Source organism: Geotrypetes seraphini, chromosome 15 (assembly GCF_902459505.1).
Source record: "Geotrypetes seraphini chromosome 15, aGeoSer1.1, whole genome shotgun sequence".
NCBI classification, from domain to species: domain Eukaryota; kingdom Metazoa; phylum Chordata; class Amphibia; order Gymnophiona; family Dermophiidae; genus Geotrypetes; species Geotrypetes seraphini.
In genome coordinates, this window is record NC_047098.1 from 60368668 (window position 1) to 60393419 (window position 24752).

The 24752-nt window shown below is 41.4% G+C and overlaps 2 protein-coding genes across 3 annotated transcripts in view; one reads left to right on the plus strand and one right to left on the minus strand.

Moving 5' to 3' along the window:
• Positions 1-6192: 6192 nt before the first annotated feature.
• On the minus strand, positions 6193-12749 carry MRPS17 (mitochondrial ribosomal protein S17). Of its 2 annotated transcripts, none has more exons than XM_033921201.1 (3): positions 12602-12749; positions 9008-9152; positions 6193-8208 (listed from the first exon to the last, which is right to left on the minus strand). In XM_033921201.1, the coding sequence occupies exons 2-3, from the start codon at positions 9128-9130 to the stop codon at positions 7909-7911; spliced, it is 423 nt and encodes a 140-aa protein (XP_033777092.1). In that variant the 5' UTR covers positions 9131-9152; positions 12602-12749; the 3' UTR covers positions 6193-7908. The 2 variants fall into 2 exon arrangements, with proteins under 2 accessions (XP_033777092.1, XP_033777091.1); XM_033921200.1 differs by having other exon boundaries at positions 12524-12680.
• NIPSNAP2 (nipsnap homolog 2) overlaps positions 12739-24752 on the plus strand; it is a 34309-nt gene continuing 22295 nt past the window's right edge. Inside the window, exons 1-3 of the mRNA XM_033921199.1 lie at positions 12739-12911; positions 19516-19655; positions 19742-19787. Coding sequence (XP_033777090.1) covers positions 12829-12911; positions 19516-19655; positions 19742-19787 — 269 coding nt within the window. The 5' untranslated portion in view covers positions 12739-12828. The remainder of the gene's footprint in view (positions 12912-19515; positions 19656-19741; positions 19788-24752) is intronic.

Sequence of the window (24752 nt, forward strand, 5' to 3'; positions counted from 1 at the left end):
TTTGCGATAATGTGGTCTCCAGAATTGCACACAGTATTCCAGGTGGGGCCTCACCATGGATCTATACAATGGCATAATGACTTCCGGCTTACGGCTGACGAAACCCCTGCGTATGCAACCTAGGATCTGTCTTGCCTTGGATGAGGCCTGCTCTACCTGACTGGCAGCCTTCATGTCCTCACTGACGATCACTCCCAAGTCCCGTTCTGCTACCGTTCTTGTTAGGATCTCACCATTAAGAGTATAAGTCTTGTATGGATTATGGTTGCCTAGGTGCATGACTTTGCATTTTTTGGCATTGAAGCTGAGTTGCCAGGTCCTAGACCAGCGCTCCAGTAGGAGTAGGTCGTGCATCATGTTGTCGGGCATTGAATCTTTGTCCGTTGTGCATTTTCCCACTACATTACTTAGTTTGGCGTCATCGGCGAATAAGGCTATACAATTTCAGTTCACTTCATCTAAAAGGGTTGTATACAAATCTGGTCAAGTAGTCAGGAAAGCAAAGATGCAAATGGAAGAAAATATAGCTGGCAATAAAATGGGGGGGGAGACATTTTTTTTTTAAGATATATTAGCGATATGAGGAAGTGCAAAAGTGGTATTGTGAGACCCAAAGGTGAAGGGGAGGAATATGTAGAAACTCATAAAGATAAGGCTGAATTGCTTAACAAAGATTTCTGTTTTGTGTTCACCTCTGAAGTGCCAGGAGCAGGACTCGGGAACAAATTCCACCTTAATTCCATTTATCGTACTGGGAGCAGGGCAGGATTAACCAATAGGCCAAGTAGGCACGAAATGGTCAGGGGGACCCGATGAAGGAGGGCATCAACATTGTTTTTTCCAAACAGCGATGGGCCCCTCCAGCATCGATCGGCAACGCGGCCCCCCCCATCGACGGAAAATAAGACAAGCAAACAACGTGGGTAAGAAAGGCAGCGGTGCTGCTTGCCCAAAACTTCCCTCTGATGCAGCTTCCTATTTCTGCCTGGGCGCATGGTGGGGTGGTGCGGGGCAGGGGGCCCAGTGTACTTGTGTTCCTAGGGACCCTCGACGAATTAATCCTGCCTTGACTGGGAGTCCTCCAGGAACAGATAAAAATCTACTGTACCTAAAGGTGCACCACCTCAATAGCCATCATGCTTGTAGGGGTCTTCTCAATTCAAGTACAGTAGGCATTTCTGTGTTCCAGGAGGGTGCACAGATTTGTACAGAAATTTTTTTAAAAATGGGAGTTACACCTAGGTCCCATTCAGCGATGTAACCAGCGTAGGTGGCGCCCGGGGCAGTGGCACTGCCCCGCACCCTCCTCCTCTGCCCCTGTGCCTTCCCTTCCCTCCATGCCCACATCTTCCCTTCCCCCGTACCTCTAACTAAACTAAACTAAACTATAGCTTAACTTTGTCTACCGAGTCATCATTCTGAGAAGGCTTGACTCGGTTTACAGCAATTAAATAAAGAGGGAATGATTTACAAATGATAAATAGAAGATGATAGCAAAATTTCAAAAGAATTAATTTCCAAAATGTTTGGCAAATAGAGTAGTTTTTAAAGATTTACAGAAAAGTAGTGGCATAAAGGGACAGATTCCATTATAGAACTAGAGTAAAGTTGGATGCCAACAGTTACATCACAACAATGGTAGTCGTAACTGTTGACCTCTAAATATGCTATGACTTTCACCTACCTTATACAGTAAACTTTCTGTTAAGCAGAACTCAATTAACCAGAACGCTCAAGCAACCGGGGGAAAAAAATCTAAAAAATACTATAATACTTTAAATAAAAATGAAAATAAAATCAATCTGTGACAGAAATTTAAGTGTCATCTTGGCACGCCACACCTGAGTATGCCCACGCTTTACCTACCACATGTCCAGTAGTTTGTCTAGAACAGTTTATAGTATGGCATAGTATAGGGTATAGTATTAGTTAAGCCTATTTTTAATAGTAACTCTCAAGCAACCAGAAACTACATTTATCCAGCATCTATCAATCCCCATGAGTGCTGGTTAACTGAGAGTCTACTGTAATATTTAATAAGTTACACACATAAGTCAGACATGTCCATATCCCACTCACACTCTGCCCACATGTACGCCCATTACATACAAGGTCTGTCCAAAAAGTTCCAGGACAGTTTGAATTGCATGCCAATGGGAAGTTCTTTTGAGACGTACTAGGTGGCATCGAGTAGCTTGAAACCTCACAAGTAACCTCCTTTTTTAGTAGAAGGTCTCGAAGGGAGAAAGGGATTACAAAACTGAGCAGCTGATGCAAACGAGCAGATTGGAGAGGCTTCATGATCTGGATTTTCTCCATTTCTTTTATTTATTTATTCAATTTTCTATACCGTTCTCCCCAGGGAGCTCAGAACGGTTTACATGAATTTATTCAGGTACTCAAGCATTTTTCCCTGTCTGTCCTGGTAGGCTCACAGTCAATCTAATGGTGGGATTAAGTGACTTGCCCAGGGTCACAAGGAGCAGCGTGGGTTTGAACCCACAACCTCAGGGTGCTGAGGCTGTAGCTTTAACCGCTGCGCCGCACCCTCCCCACATTTCTTTCCATCACAGCTACTTTTCCTGCAATCTGGGAACGATATTGAAAGATTAAAACAACAAATTTTTTGAAAACTCTTTTCTTTCTTACTGATGTAGATAAATTATTGGGTGGCCCATGAAAACATACAACAGGTTATAAAATACACACCTGCTTTTATGCCATTTCCTGAGCACAAGGCTGCTTTTTAGATTAATTTCAACAGGTTCTCTGGGGCAATTTTATAGTTAGGTGCCCATTTGCCATCCCAACCTAGGCAACTGCCTTAAAATTACTTCCATAGGGATCTTAGTGGCAGTAGACAGGTACAATTGGGCATATTGAGCGAGTCAAAATGGTCCTTTTCTGCTGATATTGTCTATGTTTCCAAGTATCTTTCAAACCTGCACTAGTGCATAGTTCAATGGGATGTTGTTGCTAAAATTTTCAGCATTTCAATGCTATTTTCTCAGTGAGATGCTTGGGCCTGTAATGGCTGAACTAACCTTTGTTAAAAGAGAATAAGGATGAAAGTATTTAATATGGAAGCTGCTCCTGTTCTTGCTCTGATCAGTAGCACCCCCTAGTGGAGAGATGGCCCAATTCTGTACTTGAGTGTATCAAACTTTACAACAGGAATATGCTCATGAGCAAAAGACCGTATTCAATACAAACCCCTCCTCACCCGCTTATTTTTATTTTTTTAACAAAACCATTGTGTGTTTTTAGCGCCAGCCGTGGCAGTAACAGCTCTGACGCTCATAGGAGCATCGGAGTTGTTACCGCTACGGTTTTGTAAAAAAAAAAAAAAAAAAAAAAGTGGGGTGGGGTGGGGATAAAGATAGGCAGAGAATACAGAAAGGAGAAATTAGATCTTACCTGTGAACTTGCTTTCCTAAACTCTCTCTAGACTTGCAGAGATGACTGGTGGATTGAGCACACCTACCAGCACGTGGACACAGAATTCCTGATTCTTGAGCGAAGCCATAAATATCCTGTACCATCTCCTCAGAGAATCAGTATTATCTTCCCAAGGCAAGGTGAACAACTAAGCATTGCATCTGTGCTCCCCTCCTTCTCCAACTATAGCCACTCATACAGCAACACAGCATTCAGCTGAATGACAAAATAGAAATACAAAAGCAGAACAAATCCTCAAAATTGATTTGTATTTTTTTAATTTAAGGATTGGTTAAATAGCAAAAATGACCAGCTCCCCACAGAGCCATCCACCAAATGAAAAATAAGCAGTTGTCCTAGACCACCATACTGCATCCCTCTCACACAAGACTGTCAATGAAGCCATCCTCTCTTATAATACTATTCTCTACTCTGCTCTGGATACCCTTGCTCCTCCAATTACATATCCTGTTAGGCGTGCCATACCCCAATCCTGGCCTACCCCCTGCATCTGCTGCCTGCATTCATGTGCCCATTACACTGAACATCTCTGGTCTAAATACCGTGTGCACTCTGACTTCATACACTTCAAATTCATGCTGACATCATTCCAGTTTGCCCTCTCACTGGCCAAACAAGAATACTATATCCACTTAACCACTTCTCTTAGTTGCAATCCTCACCATCTCTTTACCACAATAAACTCCCTACTCAAAGCACCCTTGCTGCCTATCCCCCCTTCAATTTCTCCCCAATGGCAGAGTTCTTCTACAATAAGATTCAGAAGGTTCATCTTGAGCTCTCAACCAGGCTACCTCCCCTCAACACCTGCCACCCTCTCCTCTTTCTCTGAGATCACTGAGGAGGAAACCACACATCTTCTCTCATCCTCCAAACCTACTACCGCTCCTCCATTCTGATTCCCACTCACCTGTCACATCTTCAACTTATCGATCTCCACTGTAACTGTTCCAGATGCCTTTAAACATGCCGTTGTCACACCCCTCCTCAAGAAACCCTCACTGGACCCCAACATCTCCCTCCTCCCCTTCTTATCCAAGTTACTTGAACATGCTGTTCACCACCGTTGCCTGGATTTCCTCTCATCCCCTGCTATCCTGGATCCGCTTCAGTTAGGCTTTCACCAGCTGTATTCCACAGAAACTGCCCTTACTAAAGTTTCCAATGACTGGTTCTTGGCTAGATCCAAAGGCCTCTACTCTATTCTCCATCCTTCTCTAGCTGTCTGCCACATTTGATACTATTGATCACCACCTATTCCTTGATATGCTGTCCTTGTTGGGATTTCAGGGTTGTGCCCTCTCCTGTTTTTTTTCTCTCCCATCACACTTTCAGTGTATGCAATGGTAGTTCCTCCTCCACAGCCTTCCCGTTATCAATTGGTGTACATCATGGCTCTCTGTCTTGGGACCACTCTTTTTCTCAATCTACACTTGCTCACTTGGAGCGCTGATCTACTCCCACAGGATGAGAATGTTAATAAAAAAAAAAAACAACCACTCTGAGAGCCACTTACCCTACCAGGGAGATAGTGTTGGATACCTTGAAAACAATTTCTAGCAGCTGAGAAGCCCCACTCCAGCAATTTAGGATGATCTTCTGGCAAATGTGGTACTTTAGTGTCACCAAGACTTCTCACCAACTTATCCAGCTCATCACCAAACAGCAAAGAGTCTCTAAAAGAAAACTTTCGCAATTTGAACTTAGAAGCCTTATCAGTCAACCAAACGTGAAGTCAGAGAGACCCTCTGGCTGTAATCTCTTAAGGCTATGGATTTTGTTGAAGCCCTGAATAAATAAAAAATGGTGGTAGTTCCTGCCAAAATCGGGACTGCTGGCATCAGTGGTGCAGGATCCAAATTTGAACTGACCAAAGTGTCTGAGGCCTGCGCGACACTGGAAGCCAACAGGGCAGAAGGTGCTGCTGTCTCAGAAATTCTACAAAATTTTCAGCCTCCCAACATGCTATGGCCTAGCTGCTGACAAGCAGGGTACCTCTGGAACCTGTCCTCACTCATGCCTCTTAGCTCTCACTAATCCCAGTATAGCCTCAAAGATTCTCTCCCTGCAATCCCCTCTCACCCCTCTTGTTCTTGCTGTATTTGGACAACATATTGTCTGCAAACGCCAACTGAGATTGTCCCTCTGGCAGATCCCTCAAATCGTCGTCAAATCGTCATACTTTACGTACTCTCCAGCGGGACGACGATTTGAGGGATCTGCCAGAGTTGGCGTTTGCAGACAATATGTTGTTAACTCTGGCAGACCCTCAGCCATCTTTAATTCAGACCCTAGAACGCTTGAATAAGTATAGTATGTATTCTGGATTGGCTCTTAACTCACAAAAATCCATGGTGTTGCCCATGACCATGGATATTCCTTGTAAATAGAAGGAGGAGTTTCCATTAAAGTGGGTGTCCGATTCTTTGACTTATTTGGGTATACAGATCCCTGTGGATTTGAGACAATTATACCCTCTGAATGTTGGACCACTCATGGCGCTTACCAATTGCAGAAATGGCACATGCCAAACAAAAAGGATAAGTTTATAACAACGAGGCACACTTAGAATAAAACCAATTAAGTGCACATCACTGTATTTATTTTCCATAGGATTCTAAGTCCTCCTCCATATCCTCCTGGAATGCTAAGGGAAATAAATTCTATGGGTGACTTAGTCTTTTGCTAGATTACCCCATGCATCTTTTAGTTAGAATACCTTCCACATGAAGCTCTACATACATAACATAACTTTATTCTTCTATACTGCCATAATCAAATGACTTCTTGGCGGTTTACAAGGAAGAAGACTGGACAATCAACAATTTACAGATAAGTAAAATACAACAATTTACGTAAATATACTCAATATCATTTTATTATAACTACAATATTCACATTTTAAGAAATAAATTTATCAAATAATGCCGACTTAATTTGTTTTCAAAATACACCTAAGACAGCGTGGCTCCAGTAATGCAATTGCCCAACCAGGATTAATATTAAAACATGCAAACAGGGCTGGTTTTTAGAATGTCCACACAGTCAGTTACCAAATCGTTCCACAGAAAAGATGGAAAACTAACATCTTGCTGTAAAGGTTTACTAATAAAAGGTCTACACAAATACAAACAAATGCAGGTCTTTTGATACATCTCGCCCCTGAAGCAGTGGGTTTGATAGATCAAAAGCAGCATTTGGTGCCTAACCCTTCCATTGTTCTATATGCAGCATATATTATGATGGAAGGGTCTATTGACAATGCCATATAACACACAGTAAAAAGGTGTGGTATGGACCTGACACGGTTTGTGTTTTGATTATGAATAATCTCCTGTCAATTATACCACAAATATGCTAAAAAGCATCCAGAAAACTGTGAATTGAAAAATCAGAGCACTGACGGCATGAGGTGAAACAAGTCGCTATCTGACTATGCAGCAACTACATTTGCCTATGCTTGGTCAAAGGCACCAACTACATTTCAAGATTGTGGTTATTCTGAAAACTAGACCTGGCTGTGGGCCTGCAGAATTTGAGTTTGAGGACCCACAATCTAGAGTGTAATGGATTTAATATACTACCTTTCTGTGGTACAACCAAAGTGGTTTAGATTATGTGCAGGTATGTTCTCTGTCCCTAGTGGATTCATAATTTTAAGTTTTTAGACCTGTTGCAATGGAGAATTAAGTGACTTCCAAGAATCGCAGTGGGAATTAAACCCAGATGCCCCAGTTCTCAACCCACTGAAGTATCAGGCTTCCTTTCCACTCCACCTCACATCTCTCGTAAATAGAGATATTTTTACAATTCCCTTCCTGCGATACCGTCCAGCTTCAATCAAAGTGAAGAGAACACTTCTAAATGAAATTACTACTTCCCATCACTACCACAATCAATCATCAATGGAACTCGTTGGCTTCATCATAGTAGTCTTAGTATAGGCCAAGACTGTATAGATCAGCTCAGATTAAACACATATTTCATCAGCGCTGACAGGCTAATTTTCTCAGCTTTACTTAAATACGAACCTTTACATGGTTCTGCATTGCTAAATTGGCATAAGGTCATCACCAGAAGAGACATCCTTGCTTATAGGATAACAACTTGAAGCAATCCAGATTTTGCTATGACTGTAGCTAACTACACTGGAACAAATAAGAACACCCACCTGTTATCTGAACACAGAAACCTAGGACCACTCAAAATACGAGTACATTGCACATACTCAAAAACCACTGGCAAGGGAATTCTTAACATTTGCAAGGAGCATCTAGCTAGTACTCATCCTCAATATAATTATTTCTTTTTACAAAGTAGAAAAATTACCATTTAAATTATACATTAGTCTCCCTTACTAGCTTTGCTTAAGTCTAAATAGTTTACTACCGCACACAAACATTCAGTACAAACTTCAGCCACTGAAATAGCATTGATTTGTTAAGTTCTTCAAAGCACAGATTTCTCTCCCTCTTCCTGGTGCTTGGGTGTGGTGAGGTCCAGCCCTTGGAGTTTTTCAGTTAGACATAGGGTGTCTGAGTCTGTTAGCTCATCTCTTATTTTACTTCCTGCACAAGGCTTTCCAGTCATTGGGTCTATGACATTTCCAAGTTTGTATACAATCTCAGCTAGTTCATGCTTCACATGTTTGCTCCTTTTCTCAGGTAATGCTTTCAGAAGAACAACATCTCCAACTCTACATTGCTCTAGGGCATCATGGGCAAAGTAGGTTTTCCGTCTGTTATAAAACTATTGGAAGAAAACAAAATATATTAGACTAAGATGTTAGCATTCACTAGAGTTCAATATACAGCACAAAACTAAAATGTAAAAATTACAGAGAGAAACAATGTACCAGCTTGATCTAAAATAATTACAGGGTTAGCTGGCTTTTGCATATACAGAAAATATGTATGTTGCTATAGAAAGAGTGGAGTTCTCAATCCACTCCTTGGGGAATATCCAGCTAGCCTGATTTTTAGGATATCTACAATAAAATATGTTTCAAACAGATCTGCAAAGAGGAAAGCAGCACAGGTATCCATTTTGTGCAGTCTGTGGATATCCTGAAAATCATTCTGGGTTAAGAGCCATTGCCTTAGAGGAGAAAGCAAGCAATTGCATTTAAAATTTTAGAAATGCCTCTTGACATTAGGGGATCTGTTGTCATCTTTGGAGAAGAGTTATACCCTAGTTACTCAAACAGTTCATGTCTTCAAAACAGGAAGTGTGAGGGAAAGGGTAAATCGGAGCAAAAACACAAGAATTAGGGAAAGTGATTCCCAATCCTCTTTGGCTGCTTTAGACTAAGATCTAAGTAAAAGATCAGAGACATGGGCTGAGAAGAGTCCCTTCTCAGCATCTGGCAGAGATAGAGAACCTGTACAATATGTAATATGAGGATTACTACCCTATTATGCAACTCCTTTCCCCCATTCTCTTCAAATTCACCCCTATCAAGCTTACCTTGGCGCATACAAACCACTACAGAAGGTCCTTAAAGTTCAGAAGATTAAGTCTCCTGTAAAAATAAAATCTTTCTCCTCACCTTAAGTACGTAACGGTCCAGTATAAGCCTAGTGACTCGTACTTTAGCAGTCTTCTGCATCTTTGTGCCTATAACTCTTCCTACAATCCATTTTGCATGGACAGCTGAACGTATCACCGACATCTTGACTGCAGTCACTTGGAAACTGGATACCAAGCAAAATTGTAGTTATTTTAAAAGCTAAAAATAGCTACATATTACAAAAATAATAATGTGAATGAAGAATTGTGATTGCTATATTAGTTCACTTGTGGTATTTGTATTTAGATGCAACCACTTGCACCAGGCATAGAGTTGGGTGTAATTTCAGGTGCCTTCTAAGTGAGTCCCACCCAGGCTCTGCCATGCTCCCCTTGCAAATATATGCTATACAAAAATACGCATTTACTGAACTTACTATACGATCAATATTCCCTAACCCCTACACGGGCGAAACCACTGCTTGCCCTGGATCGGTAGCCTGGAATGTTGCTGCTATTTGGATTTTTGCCAGGTAATTGTGATCTGGATTGGACACCATGAAGACGGGCTACTAGGTTAGATGGACCGAGTAAGGCTATTCTTATGTTCTTATTTTAGAGACTTAAGGCTAGATGCACTAAAGATACTGGCTTGATTGCTGTTGGCCGATTCTTCAGTAGCGATCGATGTGCTATCAAGTTTCCATGCAAATGATTTGCATGCAAACGCAACCCATCAATCGCTTAGTGAGCGATTGACACATGTGTAGAGCCCTAACAGCAGTGACACGGAAAACAACCTCCCGTCACTACTGTTAGGGCTTCTTTTTTTAATGGCACTGATGTGTGTGTTACACATACACAATCTGTCCCATTAATAAAAAACAAATCCCCCCCAGACCAAAAAAAAAAAAAAATGGCAGGAGATATGTGCCCAATATCTCCTGCCAAGCAGAACACCCCCATGCCATGCCCCTTCCCCAGGCACCCTGGAGCTACTGCCCCCCGAAAACCCCCAAAATGGCAGGAGGTATGCCCACTCCCTCCTACCATTGGACCTCCCCCCCCCCCACACACACACCTTTTAAAACATTGGAAGTAGGAAGTCCGCTCTCTAGCTCTTGCTTCGGGCCTGCCTGTCTAAATGATGGGCCTATCCCCTCCCCGGTACATCATGTGATGCACAGTGAGGGGACAAAGGCTCTGATTGGCTCAGACACCTAAGGCCAATTAGGCTTTAGGCACCTCCCTCTGTGATGCACCGGAAAGGCATTTAGACACGTGGGCCCAAAGAAAGAGCCTGAGGGGCTTCCTGCTTCCAACATTTTAAAAAGGTACAGGAGAGGTTTAGGAGGCATCCCTCCTGTCATTTTTAGGAGGTTCGGGGGGGGGGGGTTCTGGTGGCAGGAGGGAGTGGGCCTGCCTCCTGCCATTATTATTTTTTTTTTTTGGGGGGGGGGGGGCAGAGCACAGGAATGTTCTGCGTGGCAGGAGGGTTTGAGCATCCCTCCAGCCATTTGTTTTGGGTTCCGGGGGGTGGGGGGGGGGTTTGAATCGTGGCTCGGGGTGCCTGGCTTGGTGGGGGGCACACGTTTATCAGGGGTCATTGGGGAGGGCAGCCATCAGTGGTGGGGGACTTTTTTATTTTTTTTTTTAATGGGACAGATATTTTGTAGGTGCAATACATGCAAAATATCTGTGCCATTGGAAAAAAATAGGCAGACCTATTGGTAACACAGTTACCAACAGGTCTAGGCAAATCAGTTTTTACGATCGCTAAAACCCCATTTGGAATAGCCAATCAATGTTAGTGCATCAATTGCCTGGCTATTTTGCCTGGGGTTTTAGCTAATTTGCATGGCCAGATCGGAAAACGAGCAATTGAGGGGCAAAAACACAGTGGGCTGTTTTGTGTATTGGGTAGATAACAACGATCATTGCTAAAGCTGTGAAAACAGGCTTAGTGATGATCACTGACTTTAGTGCATCTAGCCCTTAGTATTTTCATCATATCCCCATCTTTTCACATCTGCCTATTGGTAGTTAGCCTCTATCACTTACTCAATTAAAAAGAGTTACTCCTTTGGGCATAAAAGCAAGCTGGATTCTCTCCAGGACATGATACCTTTCATTGACTAATTTATACCATATGTTTAAAGCTAACCATCTAATAAGACAAGATGTCTCATGGAGACTAACTTGGTTCACTGCACCCTCTTTGGATCAATATAATCACATCATTATCAGGTACACTTTTTCATGTGAAGGCTGACCACTTTGCTATACCAGATTTCTTTAAATTGTGCTTTCCTTTCAGTTTCACCAATATTTTCACATCTTTACTATGTTTTAAATTTTGTTTTGTTCCAAACTGCTCTCTGGTTTCCTATGTCTTTTACTAGCTAACCTGCCTTCCATTACTAGATCAGCTCATTTGCCACAAGTTCTATATATTATGTAAGTATGTCAAATTGTAACCCATTTGACTATACTGTATATGTTAACCTGTAACCCGTTCTGAGCTCGGAGAGTCCAGGATAGAAAATGAATTAAATAAATACAATTACATAACATGAGAGAATTAACCCTACTCTATTCACGGTCAAGGAAAAAAAAAAAAAAAAAAAGCAAAGCTTTGTCCTTAAGAACATTGCTTTCTTTTCAAGAAGTGACACTTCTAGATACTCATTGCTGTCTGGGGGAGGCATATAATGTACCTTAACGCAGGGCGAGTTATTTCCTGTCCCCTGAGATCTTAAAATATAAAAGCCTGTACTTCAGACAATGGAAGATTAAATGACTTGCCTAAAGTCACAAGGAACAGCGGTAGGATTTGGAGACGGGAAGGGGGTAAAACGCGGACCTGGTGGATCTTAACTGCACGTCCTTAAAGATCTTCATTGATTGACAGCTGAGGCTTCGGGTTTCGTGTCTGCAGGTCTGTGTTTGAGCCTCTCATTGCACAGCTGTAACTGTTGCCATCTCTGACCCCCACGGATCCGTGCTGAAGTCGCATTAATACTAATTAATTTGAGGAGCTAAGGGAGGCCTGCATTTTACCCCAGAGCTGCGGCAGGCTCAACCCGGTCTGGAGCCCAGATCAGCAGGGCCCCAAGACAGCTACCCTAACTTCTAGGCTACCTTCTTAAAAGGCGGACCTGCAGACATGACATCTGAAACGTTGGCGGTTGAGATCCGCGTTTTACCCCTTCCCTTTGGACACTCTGCTCTATTAGAAAGAGAGATATAATGTGACATGTTCTTTGACATATTACACTATATTTGGTTTGCAAGTTGTGAGCCAAGTTAGGCACTTTGAGCTTCCCCCTCACAGACCTTGATGTGACTTGGTTGCCTTCCTTGTTTTTTCTAGTTTAGGATTTGTTTGGCAAATTAGGAGTGTGTTGTTGTTGACTATTAGAAAGAGAGACAATTAACCCTACTGCTTGGGTTGAATGAGGTAGCTCTACTTTTCTTATCCACCTTCCCGCCCTCTCCCTAATAAAATAAGCCATTGTCTTAACACTTAGACATTATCCACGGTCTTCTATCTTACCCTCGAAAAACTGCAACGCCCAATGTTCCCTCACGCCCAAAACCAAGTCGCAACCACGCTTTCCCCTGCCTGGGTCACCTCGCATAGAAGCGATCATTTCCGCTCTCCACAGCTAACTTCCGGTGACGTCACCAGCACCTCTGTCTCGCTTTCCAATCCCCAGTACCTTAGTGGTTACTATCGAGTTCCTAATTAGGATCTATACTAGCAAATAGGGGAGGAAACTCGGGCGCCCCTCTAGCGGCCGGAGGCTGGGGCTGCGGCTTCGGCTTGAGCCAATTGCTCGCTCGTCCGCCCGAAGCAAGATGGCGTCGGGAGCGCTGCAGACGGCGGGGACGGGGCTCAGCAGGGCGGCGGTGGCGGCCGGGCACCGGACCTTACTCTCGAGGTCAGCGAGGGGCGGGCGCGGAGAACCGCTCGCTGGCTGCGGTCCCGTTTGCGGCGGGGGCTCGGCGCCTGCCGACTATAGACGGGAGGAGATGGGGGTCAGGGCCGCGGCGGCCCAAGGAGAGGGATTGTGAGCGGTGTCGTTCGTCTGAAGGTCACCGGGGGGGGGGGGTGCCGGCTCCTTGGGCGCAGCCTTCCCTATCCTGGATGTCGAAATGACGCGGGTGGTCTGTTGACCCTCCTGCTGCTATTAATGATACCTAGAGCGCTACTAGGCGTGGGCAGCGCTGTACAGAGACAGTCCCTGCTCGGATGAGCTAACACTCAAGACAGATAAACTGGGGGGATTGGTTAAACTGGTGGCTAGGGCATCGGATGAGCTAACTCAAGACAGATAAACTGGGGGGGGGGGGGTTGGTTAAACTGGTGGTTAGGGGGGTGAGCAGAGGGCATCGGATGAGCTAACTCAAGACAGATAAACTGGGGGGGGGGGGTTGGTTAAACTGGTGGTTAGGGTGGTGAGCAGAGGGCATCGGATGAGCTAACTCAAGACAGATAAACTGGGGGGGGGGGGTTGGTTAAACTGGTGGTTAGGGTGGTGAGCAGAGGGCATCGGATGAGCTAACTCAAGACAGATAAACTGGGGGGATTGGTTAAACTGGTGGCTAGGGTGGTGAGCAGAGGGCATCGGATGAGCTAACTCAAGACAGACAAACTGGGGGGGGGGGGGTTGGTTAAACTGGTGGTTAGGGTGGTGAGCAGAGGGCATCGGATGAGCTAACTCGAGACATAAACTGGGGGGATTGGTTAAACTGGTGGCTAGGGTGGTGAGCAGAGGGCATCGGATGAGCTAACTCAAGACAGACAAACTGGGGGGGGGGGGGTTGGTTAAACTGGTGGTTAGGGTGGTGAGCAGAGGGCATCGGATGAGCTAACTCAAGACAGATAAACTGGGGGGATTGGTTAAACTGGTGGCTAGGGTGGTGAGCAGAGGGCATCGGATGAGCTAACGCTTAAGACAGACAAACTGGGGGGGTTGGTTAAACTGGTGGTTAGGGTGGTGAGCAGAGGGCATCGGATGAGCTAACTCAAGACATATATTTAAGTTGTTTGGGATTTTGTTTTGCTCTGAAGTTATGGGATCATGTTGAAATATTTTCATGCACAGAATATTCCATAACATATGTATTGCAAGAAACCTGATCCAGATCTTAAACTAGCCAATAAATGTAATGAAACACTGCGTGCATACATACAGATTATACATACCTTCATCAACTCGTTTAATATTATTTGTTGTTGGAATTAGATTCAGCTCATCACTACCTTAATCATCCTGATTCTAAGAGGTTCAACAAAGGATTCCCCAAATGTTGCAGGGTCTGCATGAAATATACTGTGACATGACACTTTGTGTTCCATAGAGAACTGGAAGAGCAGGGAAAATATGATAGACTTTCAAAATAGCAAAAAGGTAGGAATAATGCACAAGAAGCAATTTCAACAGAAGGGTAACACAAGAATGTTTATTAAAACTCTTGCTTAAACTACAAATAAGAACAAAGCGGTTTACAAAATAATATAATAGTCATAAAAGAATTCCATTGAAAAAGGAAAGATCATTTAGACATATCAGATAAGTTCACATGCAGACAATGCACAGGAATTCCGACCGTCCAGTCTAAAGGGAAGGCTAGTCTAAAGATATTGCTGCTGATTCTACTCTGTTATTTAATGACTTTAGCAGATGTTTCTTCAGATGGAACTATGGACTGGCCTATGATAAGATGCTGTGAAATCTTACCATAAACAGACAACTTCTCGCTATAAACCAAATAGCTGTTATAAGATAGGTTTATTAGTAATAAGCAAAAGGCAACTCACATGAAATAGCAAAGTACAGCATATTGGCTACAAAGGATAGCATACATACAAAATAGCAAGCTCTTCTCTCCTCCTTCTACTCTTATGCCATCCAACATGTCACTTATATACATTATTTCAGTAGCCTAGGGTACATCCTAGTTACTCACTTCTCATTGGTTTGTCACATATGTCATTTTTATTGGCTGAATGGTCTATACACTTCTCATGGAGCCATACTGAAGCGTGGTGCCACCTGGTGCCAAAACTGCATTCCCAATACTAACGCTATTAACTTCTAGAGAGAAAGCCCCACCTTCCTGAGTTACACTGTCCTTTGCTAGCACTTCTTAGGAGGACTGTTCTGAAAAGTCCCAAAACAGTGATGCCACAGTCAGGAGATCTGACTGCTGGTTTCTGGAGCAAAAGTGAATCTCTCTCTTACTGGCAGAGAGGAAAATGACTGCTTAGAAGTTTGAATTCATATGCACAATCTCTCTCTTAGAAATATAACTATTTGTGGTTCTCAGGGGTCTTCACCTACAATATATGCTGGTCTTATGCTTGTGTCTTCTTCCTCCTACATTTTCATGCAGGTCTTACTCCCGATTCTCCTCTGATTCGTCCTCATAACCCTCTAAAATTCCCCTCTGGAAGCCTACGCGTAGGAGGCTTCCCCCCTCTAGATCAAGGTATAGATAAGGGTTTGTAGTTGTTGTCACAACATCGTCCACATCCAGGAGGAGAGGAAGGGCCATTAATCAGAAATCAAGCTTAGTAAAATTGAGAAATCACTACCACCCTTAATCTAATATGACACCAGCTTCAATAGGACTCACGATAAACATGTGCATAATAATAATACATCAAAGTAAAAGAAAACAAACAAAAAGCATTAAGCATAGAAATATCTGAAAAAATTCTTACAGCAATAGTACATTTGATGTTTAATAGATCTATCCTGTTAGGTAGCTACCCCTCTAGGGGAATAAATTAACAAAGCTATTGTTCATTAACACTGAAAGTACAGTAACAAAAATAAAGAAATAAAACAAACCTCATTCCCAATATTCCAAGAAATATCCTGGAACCTAAAATCACTCTTGCAAACTAAGCCTAATATAATACATTAACTAAAAGGAATAAGAAGGCAAAAGGAAATAAGCGTAGCATAGGCCAAAAGACATAGGGCTCCTTTTACTACTAAGGTGCATTAGGGCCTTAACGCGTGGAATAGAGAGTGCTAAATTGCCACGTGTGCTAGACCTTAACGCCAGCATTGATGTGGTGTTATTCTAGAAGCGTACCGTGCAGTAATTTCGTGCGTGCATTAAAAAAACGCTAGTGCACCTTAGTAAAAGGAGCCCATAGGCAGTGATGTGATGCTGTTATTCTCCACTGCTACAGAAAACATAATAAGCCTGAGAAAAGAAAAAATAGAAAGAAAAAAATCCTACTAAGTAGTAAAGGGCACTAGGAAGATGATAAAATGTATACTTGACTCATGGCGGGCAGAAGTTCTAGTCCAGTATCCTTTTCCAACAGTGGCCAAAGAGCAGGATTCCATGCTATTTTCCTCCAGGAATTTGATCAAACCTTTTCCAACCCAGTTGGTTTTTTGGATACAGATGCTACAAAAAGTCCAACAGAAAACAAACCCACAAAAGTTCAAGCAAAGAAAACAGTGGGATGGGACAAAAAGCTTTCCACTAGAGCCAGCCAGTTAAAATCAATGATGTTTATTTCTAAACCAAAAGAAACATACAGTAAATGCAGACCCGAAGAAGGAGGACGCGGTACTACTCGAGAGGGTCCAGAGAAGAGCGACTAAGATGGTTAAGGGGCTGGAAGAGTTGCCGTACAGCGAAAGATTAGAGAAACTCGGCCTCTTCTCCCTCGAACAGAGGAGATTGAGATGGGACATGACTGAAACATTCAAGATACTGAAGGGAATAGATTTAGTAGATAAGGTCAGGTTGTTCCCCCTCTCCAAGGTAGAGAGAATGAGAGGGCACTCTCTACAATTGAAAGGGGTTAGATTCCGTACAAACATAAGGAAATTCTTCACCCAGAGAGTGGTGGAAAACTGGAACGCTCTTCTGGAGTCTGTCATAGGGGAAAACACCCTCCAGGGATTCAAGGCAAAGTTAGACAAGTTTCCGCTGAACGGGAACGTACGCAATGAGGGCTAGTCTTGGGGCGCTGGTCTTTGACCAGAGGGCCACCATGTGAGTGGACTGCTGAGCATGATGGACCACTGTTCTGACCTAGCAGAGGCAATTCTTATGTTCTTATGACACAGCACTGTGTTTCGGTGTATCAGTTCGCCTGCATCAGGGGTCACTGTTAGCTTAACATCGCCAACCTTGACATTCTTTAAAACAAAGTAAAAGCATCAATCCCAAGAAAGGAACAGAAGAAAGACAGCTAAAATGAAAACAGGCAATGAATATGTATGAGAGTTTATGGATTTCCTGAAAATCTCTCTGGGTATAACTCCTAAGGTTGAATTGAGAACCGCTGATTTAAATAAATGTTATGGCTGTAATAGGTATTTCTGATATGATTTTGTATTTATGAAGGAGCATTTCTTGGGAAATTCAAAGGAATTAGATGATTTTAAAAGGAAAGGAATGTGCATTATTTACTGAAAATAGTATTGGGGGCCTTTTACTAAGCTGTGTTACACATTAGCAAGAAATGGAGTACCACGAGATGCACTTAGCATCCTGTTGTAACTTGGAAACTGAGTATGCTAACTGCATGCTAACCACAAGCTAAATAATTTTTCTAATTTTTTTTTTTTTTTGAGTGGGCATTCCTGCACTAACTGGCTAGTTCATCTACTTTACCACATGCTAGCTAGTTAACATATGAGGTACAGTGGAGTGCAAAAGTCTAGAATCATTTGTGAATTTTGCATTCTTTCAACTTTGACCTTTTAATTATTTGTGTTGACCGAATAAATTTCTGTGTACCGTATTACATTTGGCTATTAGAATTTTGGAGGGTTTTTTTTGTTGTTAAAGTTGCCATGTTAATTGTTTTTCTGCATAAATCAAGTAATGTACTTCGCTGGCCAAAAAAGTAAATAACAAGTGTTATCTATCCTTCATATTCACGTAAGTGGCCTTGTGTGTCAGTGATGGCTCAGTATTTGGTGGTCCACCCTCTTTTCTTGATCACCTTTCTGCACCATGTCAGCATTGAGTGAACCAATCTGATGAGGTGATCTTGGATGACAATGTGGTTCCAGAATGCAATAAGTAACTCAATCGGCTCACGTTTTGATGTTGGATGTCTCTTGGATATCTCCCAGGCCACCTTTTGCCATAAGTTCTCAATCGGATTCAGATCTGGAGATTGGGCAGGCCAGTCGATTGACTTGATGTTGTGATGCTTCTTGATGATCATCTGTTTGGAGCAATGGCAAGGTGCATTGTTATCTTGGAACAGGAACTGGCCTGGAAACAACTGATGGCACCATGCACTTTTGCAGTACTGTGATGTACTTGGTCCTGTTGATTCTATCGATGATGTGCAGATATCCAACGCCACTAGCAGCCATGCAGCCCCAAACCATGACCTTCAAAGGATGCTTCACAGTGAGGTTGAGTCACTCAGACTTGAACTCTCCAGGAAACCCTCCTCGTGTAGGTGTGAGCCTGGTTACCAAACAGGCAGAAGATGCTTTCATTGCTTCACATTTCACATGTCCAGCTTGAGTGCTTCCGCACCCACTCGATCCAGTTGAGTTTGGATGTCATTCATCAGTGGCTTTTGTTGTGTGTTTTGCAGCCCCGCAAACCAAACTGCAGGCACTGGTGACGTTCTGTTGATCAGCTGACACTGACATGACCCTTGTATGGCCACTTATGTATTAGCTGAGGTGAGGTCAGCTTGTGATTGGTCGATGAAATGTGTCAAGCGTGCACAGTGATGTTGATTCAAGTAGACAACTGGACCACTTGAACCTGTTATGTCTTTTGTACAATCTTTACTACCACACTGTGACTGCAGCCAACTTTGCTGGCAATCTGGCAGCACAAATATCCTTCCTCGCTCATCATTGACACACAAACACCCTCCTCCAACATCAGATTCCGAGTCTTGTTCGTGGTTGATGCAGAAAGTGTATGAAACCCAAAGCCTGCGCGTCTTATAGCTGCCCTGTTACCCAGATGTCTGGTCTGTAATTAGCTGATAAAAGCAGCCTCCTGATTGGTCAGAAATAATGTATGTCGATTGGACAGTCTCAATCCAGTTTTGAAGCATAATCTGTAAAAGTTATATCTATGTTGCAGTATCAACAAAATTGTAAAATTAGAAACAAGTGATCTTAAAAAGTTGATTCTAATAGCCAAATGTATCCCTTATAATGCGTCACACAGACCAATCTATTGGGTCAACAAAGAAATTAAAATAAAAGGTCGGAAATTGAATAAGTGGTTCCAGACTTTTGCACACCACTGTAATAGCACATGGATATCACAAGAGATCTTACTACCTACAAAATGTGTTAGTAAGTGGTAGTGCATTAATTTTTAAATAAATTACCATATACTAAAGGCAGCATTAGTGCATTGCCATTAATTAAAAAAAAAAAAAATACATTGAGGATTTTATGGTCATGGTATAAATGTCCTTATCACATGGGAAAGACTTAGCTTAGTAAAAGGGACCCCACTGTTAAACATGAGGGAGCTGATAATGACTGTACTGAACTGTCATTTAATGCACAGAGGACTGTCCTCATCAACTCAAAAAGCCAGAGAAGACAGCTGGTTAAAGTCATTGTTTGTTCGGAAGGTCGATCCCAGAAAAGATGCGCACGCTAATCTACTGTCCAAAAAGGAAACCAGCAGCCTATACAAAATCCAATGTAATTATTTGTATTTTGTGTATATGTGTATATTTCTAATTTTGGATTGTCTTTATGTTTATGTAATGACTGAATTGTTCTTTCAGTTCATAACGTAAAGCCAGAATGCCTGGAAACCTACAACAAGCTCTGGTGAGTTGATCCAGCAAGGTGCAGAGCCAGCAGCAATGTCTGAATATAATAATAATTAAAGTACCATTCAGAGGAACGTAAGAACATCTCATTTTTGTTGCCTTGTGACGTGAGATTTTGATAAATGCATGCTCTACATAAAACACTCTTTAGTGCCTGTATTTTGACAAGAGGAACAGTTGTAGCTGTTGAGCTCGGCTTTTGCACTGAAATGTTAAATTGGAAATCTACAGTGAGTTTAATTTCTTGTATTTCCCTGAGCTTTAATACTCTTACCCAGAGTTATTAGTGTACACAAGCTGGTAGAAGATTAAATATCCAGATGTAAAGAACATGTAGTTGAAAGTAGGGCAGAGGGAGAGGAAGTGACTTGCTTAGGATCACAGAGGGCGTTAAGAAAACTCAACAGGCACTACGTTTTTTGTTCAAACTCTACCAGTTATCATAATAACTTTATTTTTGTATACCGCAATACCACAAGCAGTTCAGAGCGGTTTACAGAGGAAGAGACTGTGTACAGACAGCGATGTTACAGAAAAAAAGACTTTCAAATTACATTAGCATGCCAAGAGTAGTCAAGAATTATCCGGAAGCATTTCAAAGATACAACAAGGCAGGAAAGGAGTCAGAGAAATTTATCAAAGAGATAGGATTTAATTGATTTCCTGAAGGTTTGGTAGGAGGGCTAGCATAAATGTAACAGAATGGTAGAGCCACTGTGTTTGTATTATAAACACTTCAGGTGGCCTAGACCAGTGTTCTTCAACCACCGGTCCATGGACCAGTGCCGGTCCACAGAAATTTCCTGCCGGTCCACAGGGCCAACATGTGCATCAGGCCCAAAACAGTGTTCTTCAACCGCCGGTCCACGGTGCGATCGATGCGGCGTTATCTTCGAGCAAGCTCCCTCTTCCTAACGATTCAGTGCACAAAGCCACGGGCAGTGGCTCCTACGGGCATCCTGCGCCTGAATGGAATGGAAAAATCTTAATAACTATCATAGTATGGAATTCTTATGTTTTCAGATAGATTCCATGGGTCACCAGGCCGCAATGTGGTATAAATTAATATCTGGATTCGTACATAAAAAGAAAAAAAATGGTCTTAGAGATATTTGGAGCATTGAGATTAAGCATCAGATTAATGCATCTCAATGGCCACGACTTTGGTCTTGGAGGTTAAAATGCACATTGTCAGCTTCTATGAGACAAACTTGTTTTTTTATTTTACATAGAGCTTTATGGACCCCTACACGTTTACATAGAATAGATAGCTCTAAGTCTAATAGATGTTGGCATTGTCATCTTGAAGCAGGGACATTAGATCATCTTTTATTCTATTGTCCATTCATATTAATATTTTGGAAATCAATTTGGCCTCAAATTAATAGGATGTTAGAAAATCCGATAGCCTTGACATATGATATGATTTTGTTTGGTACTGCAATGAGAACTCGAAGTCAAATTTCATCAAATAACAATAAACTTTTATTTATATTGACTGGTGTAGCAGTACAGCAAATTACACATAATTGGAAAAATTATGACAGATTGAACTATAATTTTTGGTGGAACTCAGTTTGCCATATATATAAGATGGAGCGTACATTTGCAACACAAAAAGGATATATGGATAAGTTCAAGAAGATTTGGGGACCATTAACAGATTTTTGCAATGACTGATTTTAATTTTTTCCCATAATAAGATAATGGTTAAAGAAGGGAGGGAGGGAAGGGGTAAAGAATTTATTCTCTTTATTATACATTATAAAAAATATATCATAATGAATGAATGATAGTCCTATGAGAAATTAATGTGATAAAGGGAGGGAAAAGGGTTCATAATTAAATAATAATTGATAAAATCATTAAAATATATATGTTATATAAATTCATAAGAAAAATAATATAAAATATGGTTTATATAAAATACATTATAGAGATATCAAGTGTATTGTTAAGATAAATGTATGGAAAATTTATAACACTTGTTGATATATGAAAAAATCAATAAAAAACTTAAAACACAAAAATAGGTAATTAGATAATCCTACTGTTTTACCATTGTGCTATAAATAGAAGATACATATAGTGCAATACATAGTGTATAGTATCCCATTTCTAAATTTGAGGTCAGATGACACCCAGAGCCATTAGACTGAAAATTCCAGTTTTATTAACCACAGGGCAAATAGTATTTTAAGAAGACAATTTTTTCTGCCATCTACTACTCTGAGACCCAAGACCAGGATCCGTTATGCACCTAAGGTAACCAAGCTCCACAAATTAGACAATATCAGTTCAGAAACAGTTGATGAATATTCATTATGGATATCTTTTGAGGTGGTTGCAGCTCTAGGTTAGACTCCCTTCCTAAGAACCCAGCTTAGGTTTTCTCAAAACTAGTAAAACGGATGTTAAGAAATCATTTTGAGGAACCAGTCTACAATTGGCTGCTAAAGCACACCTCATTTTTGTTTGGTTTATAACTGTTTGATAGACTGAAGTTCTATTAGTGAAACAGTTGGGCTGAGGGCAGAGTTTGGGGGTTATTGCAGAGAGTATGTTTGCAGCTGAAGACAGAAAAAATGCTCTAATAACATTGGTTTTAGTTTACTGTCATTTTGTATGATTAAAACATGCAACATCAATAGTACAGTAACAATAGAAATAGATTGGTCTAAAAGAAGTTCTGAGAAAATCAAAGATTATATTAAAAGTGTCATTTAGGATAAACAAAAAAGGCTGTATTCTTTTGTGAAGGGTATACAGTAAACACCAAGGATCCACAACAGAACTTCCTCAGGAGTCCATAATAACTAGAGGTGTATCGGATGTATACAGAGCAATTGTACAGCTTAAAGTGCACGTGAAGAACTGCTCACCAAACTCTTTCTGACTGGGTTTAATATAATGTTTGGTTTTCTCGGACCATTTTTAGCCTTTTTATTTCTGGTTTTCCTCTATCCAGGCACATTACAGTTTTTGGCTCCACTGTCTTTCAATGTCTTTTGGATTGTGGATCTCCTAGATCCCGCTTTTTTTTGTACATCTATCTCACGCTTTGGCACACTGAAGAACATATAAATGGAAATGTCATACTAGCAGTGTCGAAAACGGCAAGTATGACATTTTCATTCTGGACCCTGCAAGGCCCACCCTTGTTCTGCTGCTGGTCACTGACTAATTTTGGCTGGAAGGTGGAGATGGAGAATTAAGTTGATAAAACCTTCACGTCCCCTGCCTGTCCCTAAGTAGATATACAAGTTATTTAGATAGATTGGCTTGTTACACTTCTACAATAAAATGGTTTGTATATTTAGTTCATCAACATGTCTCTTAAGATAATAGACAGTAAAGACTTCAGAAAAAGAAACCTTTTTGTAGTTGTAAGTTAATGATAGGCCAGAGCACGCTATAGGGGTTCAAGGAGGGTCTGGATAGGTTCCTGAAAGAAAAGGGGATTGAGGGGTACAGATAGAAGTGGAGGTAGGTTACAGAAATAGTCAGAAACCACTTCACAGGTCGTGGACGTGATGGGCCGCCGCGGGAGCGGACCGCTGGGCGCGATGGACCTCTGGTCTGACCCAGTGGAGGCAACTTCTTATGTTCTTATCAGAATATATGTTGATAGTCATCTGCATCATGGCACATCTGCACACGACTTAAGATTAAATAAGTATATCTTATTCAGAAGTTGATTAATTAAAATGATAAATGGATGGCTCTTTCTCCTATCTTAGGGCCAAGTAGACTCAACCTTTTTCCATTGCATCTGGTCCTGTGAGTAGAGGATGTTTTATTGGGCATGTTACAAAATCAAATGCATCAGTGGGTCTCTCACTAATTCCACATAGTACTGAGAAGTGAGATGTGAAGCCTGCATCTGAGGAGCTGTTGGTGAAATGGGTCCTGTCGGGATACTCACCCTAAAGATAAGATTAGAAATAACAAGCATATGATCAGCTTTTATCTATAAAAAAAATATTCTTAATTTTCCTTCCTTTACTATTGAATTTGAAGTTTCATTTTAATTATTTTTATATAGTAATTTTATAAAAACCGCATAGACGTTCTCAGATTGCAGTTTATCAAGTATAAGATAAACTTGGAAATAAATGAAGTAGATAAGCGTTTATTTTGATCAAATGAAACACAAGTTATAGCACTATTTAATGAAGTTCAGATCTTGGTTTGTTTTGGGGTTGTTCTTTTTGGTTTGTTTGATTTTTTTTTTTTGGGGGGGGGGCGTTTGGCCAGTGATTGAAGTCAGCACTTGTATGGATGAGACTTGTGATAATTAAACCTTGGGCTCTGATGCCTTTCCCCCCAACATTTTGGTTACTATATGGAATTGGTGTCAGACCCACTGACGTAGTTGATTTTGTATACACAAGTAAATTGACAGTGGGCCTTTCTCTGTTTTGAATATTGGGCATGTTGCTACTACTACCCAAGTAGCTATTAGAAATGGCCATCTGCCTCAGGAGACTTATATCACATGTTATGTTTAATTTAAAATTTATGTGTATTGAATTACTTTGCTTAATTCATAATAAAGCTTGAGTGGTACATGACTTAATGTAGACCAGAGGTGGGAATCCTGTGGTCCTTGAGAGCTGCATGCTGGTCTGGTTTTCAGGATATCCACCATGAATATGCATATGTACTTGTTGGAAAAACCTATCTAAATCTTAATTGTGTATGTGTATATGGATATATGTAATATATATATGTATATAAAATCACAAAAAAAGAGAGTGGAAAACAAACATAATCTAAAAACAATCACACTTCCACTATAAACATGAGACCCAGTGCAGGTAAACACAAATAATGAGACAACCAGAAAAATGCAGGAGGAGAAAAAAGCCTCAGGAACCACCCTGTACCAGGTCTAGGATGATTCATCGCCACCATTTAAGAGCCACCATTTCAGTACGGGACTGATCAGTGCTGCGTTTTC

Coding starts and splice junctions, on each gene's coding strand:
- MRPS17 (XM_033921201.1), bottom strand. CDS start 9,130: ATGTCGGTGATACGTTCAGCTGTCCATGCAAAATGGATTGTAGGAAGA. Junction 8,209..9,007: donor TGGACCGTTACGTACTTAAG/GTGAGGAGAAAG, acceptor TTCTTCCAATAG/TTTTATAACAGACGGAAAAC.